The sequence below is a fragment of the Theobroma cacao genome, unplaced genomic scaffold (assembly GCF_000208745.1).
Source record: "Theobroma cacao cultivar B97-61/B2 unplaced genomic scaffold, Criollo_cocoa_genome_V2, whole genome shotgun sequence".
NCBI classification, from domain to species: Eukaryota; Viridiplantae; Streptophyta; class Magnoliopsida; order Malvales; family Malvaceae; genus Theobroma; species Theobroma cacao.
In genome coordinates this window covers 31,934-38,059 of record NW_017234794.1, presented here as the reverse complement: position 1 = coordinate 38,059, position 6,126 = coordinate 31,934, and the positions used below count along the sequence as shown (strand labels likewise).

Here is a 6,126-nt window from a genome sequence, read left to right as displayed (position 1 = left end):
TGTTGGTACCTTCCAATTTCTGAATACAATTATGCTATTTATCGAAAAACATGTGTAGCAAGGAATACTATGAACCACTCATAAATTTTGAGGTTCTTTTGCAAGATATAAGGTGTTTGGAAATGGAAGATTGTCAGATATGGTATTCTGTTTTCTGCTAGCTAAATGATATCTGAAGTTAGCAGAAAAAAGAGCAAGCTCTATAGCTCGTTCATCCTGATGCATTATGCTTTAAGACAATTCTTTTCTCCAAATTCATTCCACACAGAAAGAAAGAAGAAAGTTCTTCGAAATTACTGATTTTGATGTAACTAGAGTGTGAAAGAACTAATGGGAGCTACCTTTGTCAATAATGTGAGGTGTTGGTTTTCTATAGAATGGTCCCTCTTCTTTATCATATCAATGTCGAGATATTAAAGAGTAAGATTAGTAGTCAGTCGTCTATGTAAGCAAATTTACTTTTTGATACATCTAACATATTTTTATTTAAATTTTTTATATACGTTATTTACTTGACTAACAATGTTATTCCGTTGTATGAATTGATGGATGAAAGCAAAATTTAAATATCTATTACTAATTTTAAAACTATAGAAATTGAAATTTTAATTATAATTGAAATAAATGCATAATTAACTCAACTCAAAAATTACTTTACTTTTACAATATTCAAATAATGTAGTTCCATTAATTTGTTTGTTTTGTGCAACTCAAAAAGTTACTTCACAAAAGGTGTTGAGTGATGTTTCATTGGCTTGTGACTTGTCAAAAAAAAAAAACTTTATAATATTTAAATATAACAACAGTTTACTGATTGTCAATTTAATATTTTTTTATTGAATCTCTTAATGAAAGACCAAGACTATGTTTTGGAAAAGACTCGGATAGTTGACGCACTTACCTAATATTTGCTTCTTATATACTCTATTATTAGCCAATTAAACGCAAAAAGGAGAAAAACTAATAAATAAAATGTGAGGAAAGAAATTGACATTGACCAAATTTCAGATTGGTGCAGCTAGCAATGGAGGAGAGATGAGGTGCTAAAGCTCAAAGTCAGTCAATGATAATGCCCATACAGACTGGAAAAGCTACCATTTCCGGTCTAAAACGATTGCTGATTACAAAACTGAAATACTCCAAAAAAATTTTATCTAAGTGGTGGAAGTCAGAATAACATTTAATTTGAAAGTGTTACCAGGGATCTTGTTGGTAGCTTCCATTATCAGAATACAATCTGGTGGAAATCAAGCATGTAATATTTGATAATTGTGTTGTTAACCTAAAGCATGCTCTATAGCTCGTTCATCCTGATGCATTATGCTTTAAAACATTCTTTTCTCCCAAATGATTATGATGTAACTACAGTGTCAAAGAAATTGTTGGAGCTACCTTTGTCAGTATTGTGGGGTGTTAATTTTTTATATGCAATGGACCCTCTTCTCCATAGTGAGTGTCATTGTCAAGAAATCAAGAAGTAAGATTAGTGATCAGTCTTTCATGGAGATTATTATTACTTTTCTAATTCTTGTTAGTCTATTTTGCCAATCTTTTGGTAGCAGAACTTTCGGAGGACTTTTCTTGGTAATATTTTCATACCTAACTAATTTCACGTAACCTTAGAGAAGTCTCTGAACATCTCAGACTTCTTCCTTAATCTCATTAAGTAAACCCCTCAAATTGCTTCGATCTGACCCATTTCAGACAAAAGCATGAGGAGAAGTAGTTTGTTTTCTCATCTCAGCTTGCTGGTTTTTGTATGCCTTGCCTTCAAAGCTATTAATGGTACTGATACTATTGAACAAGGTCAACCAATTGCATACCCAAGCACAATCATATCAGCTGGGGGCAAATTTGAACTTGGTTTCTTTTCTCCAGGAAACAACTCCAAGTACTACGTTGGAATATGGCACAAAGTGTCTAACCGAAGTATTGTTTGGGTGGCAAACAGAGATCATCCCTTCCCTAGTGAATCTTCGGTGCTTAGCATCAACACTAAGGGAAAGCTTGTGATTTCAGATGGTAGAATGTTCTACATGGTGACAAACGTTAAAACTAGCCGCAACACTTATGCCACGCTTCTAGATTCTGGTAACCTAGTATTGCTCAACAACAATACCTTGGAAGTTTTGTGGCAAAGTTTTGATGATACCACAAATACTATTTTACCAGGAATGACTGTTCAAGATGATTATAGATTCTCTATAAATAATTGGTCGATAGTGTCATGGAGAAGCGTGGAGGATCCAGCCCCTGGTTCTTTCTCTTTGGAACGAGAGCTGGATGTAGCCCCTGGTAGGAAACTGAATTTCAGATATATTTTAACCATTAAGAAGGGTTCCAAATTATACTGGACTGATACTCGAAATGCCTTTTGGAGGGCCAATGAGTTTGGTCGGCGCTTTACTTCGGAATTTCTTAATACTTCCAGGATTGCACAGATTGTACTGGATGAGTTTGGGCAGCTTAAGCTACAGTCCTGGTCTGAAGATGACCAACGTTGGCATACATTAGAGTCTTCTAAGTGTTCATATCATCGATGTGGTGTTTTCAGCATTTGTAACATCACTACTGACACACCATGCAGCTGTTTGAGAGGTTTCAAACCAATTTCTGCCACTACTTCGATCGAGAATGGGACATACAAAGGTTGTGTGAGAAAAACCAACTTGCAGTGCACCAACAGTGGAGATCATGTTCAGAATGATGAGTTTCTTCCGAAATTTTTTGTAGATTATCCAAGTGATGAATATGTTTTAGATCATACGAGTAGTGCAGCAGACTGCAAGGTAGAGTGCCTGAGCAATTGTTCTTGCATTGCTTATGCTTATGATATCAAGCGTGGGTGCCTGGTATGGTATGGAGATCTCTTCGATCTGAAGCAACTTCCTGAAAGTGATGTTAATGGAAAAAATTTTTATCTCAAGCTTGCGGCTTCTGAGCTAATTACAAGTGGTAGGACAAAATTTGACTCTGACTGGATATTCTAGCAAAGTATCAGCTTTTTTTCCTTCTATTTTAGGATGAAATGCAAGTGCAACTATACATTAACTTCATATTTGATTTGTTTTCTTCTTTTCATACTGTCATATTTGATTTTGTTTCATAGATACAAGCTCAACAAACGGAATTACAGAAGACCAAAAGGAAAAAACTGACAAGAGGCAGCTTTGGACAATTGTCATACTATCCTTATCTCTATCAATGCTTGTTTTGGGCTTCTGTATTTATTTTGTCAGCAAAAAGCTTCAATCCAAAGGTAAAACTTTATCCCTTTTTATTTCTAGTAAGGCAATGAATAGAGTTGTCCATAACACTGTTCATTTCTCTGCAACATTCAGGGGAGGATTTGTTAAAATTTGATTTGGCTATGAGCCTAAAAGCTGATGACACAGACTTGAAGGAGGCAAGTAAGCCGGGAATACACAGGAAAAACGAATCAAAACTCCCATTTTTCAGTTTTGCAAGCGTTTCAGCCGCCACAGATAATTTTTCAGTCACAAATAAGCTTGGTGAGGGTGGTTTTGGACCTGTCTACAAGGTATGAATGTTTTTCTTAATCACTATTCTTAGCAGAAGGAACGTATAAATGTACAACAACATGATCCTTCCAATTCCGAAACGCACTGCTGCCACATCAAATTAGCCATACTGTTGCAGGGTTCACATGTTAGGTGGAATAACTTTGTTAAAGATGAATTGAAAACCGATGTAGGACTTATCATTTCAGGGAATATTACTGAAAGGTGATGAGATAGCTGTTAAAAGGCTATCAAGAAGATCTGGACAAGGATGGGAGGAGTTGAAAAATGAAGCACTTCTCATAGCAAAGCTCCAGCACAAGAACCTTGTCAGGCTTTTAGGCTGCTGCATCGAACGAGATGAGAAGATACTAATATATGAGTACATGGAAAATAAAAGCTTGGATTTTCTTCTTTTTGGTTGGTACCTTCTCAGATGTTTGAATCTATTTTCAATCCTTTTACCAAGATTAGGGTAATATTAACTAACATCTCCTTCCTGATGTACAACAGATTCAATCAAACGTAAGATACTAGATTGGCCTATACGTGCTCGGATCACTGAAGGGATTGCTCAAGGGCTTCTTTATCTTCATCAATATTCTAGATTGCCAATTATTCACAGAGATTTGAAGGCTAGTAATATTCTGTTGGACAGCAACATGAATCCCAAAATTTCAGATTTTGGAATGGCAAGAATTTTTGGAGGGGGGGAATTAAAAGCAAATACAAATCGAATTGTTGGGACTTAGTAAGTAAAAATAAATGGAACCTCCCAATATTATGAGCTCCCTGCATGTAATCAAAATCCAGTTCAATATTTAACCTATGCTTTGCATTCTTAATTTTGCACTTACTAACAATAGGAGTTAATATTCACTTTCAGTGGTTACATGTCCCCTGAATATGCTTTGGAAGGCCTCTTTTCCGTAAAATCGGATGTCTTCAGCTTTGGGGTCTTGCTACTGGAGATTGTGAGTGGGAGAAAGAATACTGGTTTTTATCAGTCTAAATCTCTCCATCTTCTTGGCTACGTGAGTTTCTAAACTGCTTTAACAGTGTTAAGTTAATGAATTCAAATTGTTTTACCATTCAAAACAGGGTTTAAAGACGTCTAATGGTTTAAACAATTGAGTTGCATCATGAAGTTATCTACTTTTGTTCTTGTAGCCCTGATTTGTTTTGTTTTGTTTTTTCCTTGTGACTGAAGGCATGGGATTTGTGGACAAGAGACAGGGCATTGGACTTAATTGATCCAATGCTGGAGGAAGTGCCTACACATTTGGCATTGAGATATGTAAACATAGGGCTACTTTGCGTCCAGGACAATGCAGATGATAGACCGACCATGTCTTCTGTAGTCTCGATGCTTAACAATGAAACCATGGCCCTGCCTTCTCCTAAGCAGCCAGCTTTCTTAAATGCAAGAAGTATGGTGAACCAGAACTTGGTAGAGAACGGGTCAGAGATTTGCTCTGTAAACGATGTAACATTTTCAGTCTTGGAGGCTCGGTAACATTTTTAAAGTTTCCTTAGTCATAAGTTTTTGTCATATTACCTAAGCATCAATGAATCGAAGATTGTATCTTTTATGTCTATCAGATGTATTCTGTATTTCATTATGACCGAATCCTCTTGGATTTTATTATATCAACTTTCTGTTTCTGAAAGATTAGGTGAAAGATGTCATTTTTCAATCTTGCTAAGTTAATTGGATCTTTTCACATAGAAACAACAGTTTGCAGTCCTAGCCTTTTGGATCCAACACTCCAGGAACAGTTATTCAGCCAATGCACTGATTAGATATGTTTACATTGCACTTCCTTGTATTCAAGAACACGCAGTGGACAGACCAACCATGTCTGATGTCGTCTTGATGCTGAGTAATGAACTTACCGTCCTACCTTCTCCAAAACAACCAGCTTCCTCAAGTGAAAGAAGTATGGTAGATGTTAGACTATTGAGATCATATTGAAGATACTTTGGCAGTAAAGGTTGTAGATATTTTTGACACCATAAATAGAAGGTGGACTTTTGAGTATGAAAGAAGTGAGCAGGCTTTGGGATGTCACAGCCGCAATTCTGTCAAAATATGTCTGCTGTTTTTTGTCATTTTGTAAACAAAATCATAATTACCACCATGGTTTTTAGTTTGGTAATGACTAATTAAGTTGTAACTAGATTTAGTTTAATTTAAGTGGATTGCTATATAACATAAATATGTATGAGTTATCAATGAAGAATAGTAATGAAGTTTGTCTTTGTTTTCATGTTCTTTCTCTTTCTTAAGAACTCCGACAGTAGACACTGTTTCATGTATGACCAAGCCAGAGATTTGGTCTGTCAATGAAGTAACAGTTCAATGATGCAAACTCGATGAACCTTTAGATATAAAAATACCCTAAAGAAAAATCCATCAGAGTATGTTATTTTCAATGACTTTTGACCATTACATTGTTTTGGTTTGAACACAGTGATACTTATATACAATTTTCTGTTGTGATTACAATTGAATTATATTTAATTTCTCTATTTATTTTATCAAAAAAGTAATTTTTTAATATGTCAAAATTAGGCCTGCAAAGCTCCTGTTATTTGTTAATTT

General features: G+C 35.4%; 1 protein-coding gene across 1 annotated transcript; it reads left to right on the top strand.

Moving 5' to 3' along the window:
- Positions 1–1,530: 1,530 nt before the first annotated feature.
- Positions 1,531–5,674, top strand: LOC18593787 (receptor-like serine/threonine-protein kinase SD1-6). The gene is made up of 7 exons (XM_018129813.1): positions 1,531–2,955; positions 3,110–3,259; positions 3,342–3,541; positions 3,731–3,941; positions 4,035–4,272; positions 4,408–4,555; positions 4,732–5,674. The coding sequence occupies exons 1-7, from the start codon at positions 1,713–1,715 to the stop codon at positions 5,035–5,037; spliced, it is 2,496 nt and encodes an 831-aa protein (XP_017985302.1). The 5' UTR covers positions 1,531–1,712; the 3' UTR covers positions 5,038–5,674.
- The last annotated feature ends 452 nt before the right edge of the window (positions 5,675–6,126 follow it).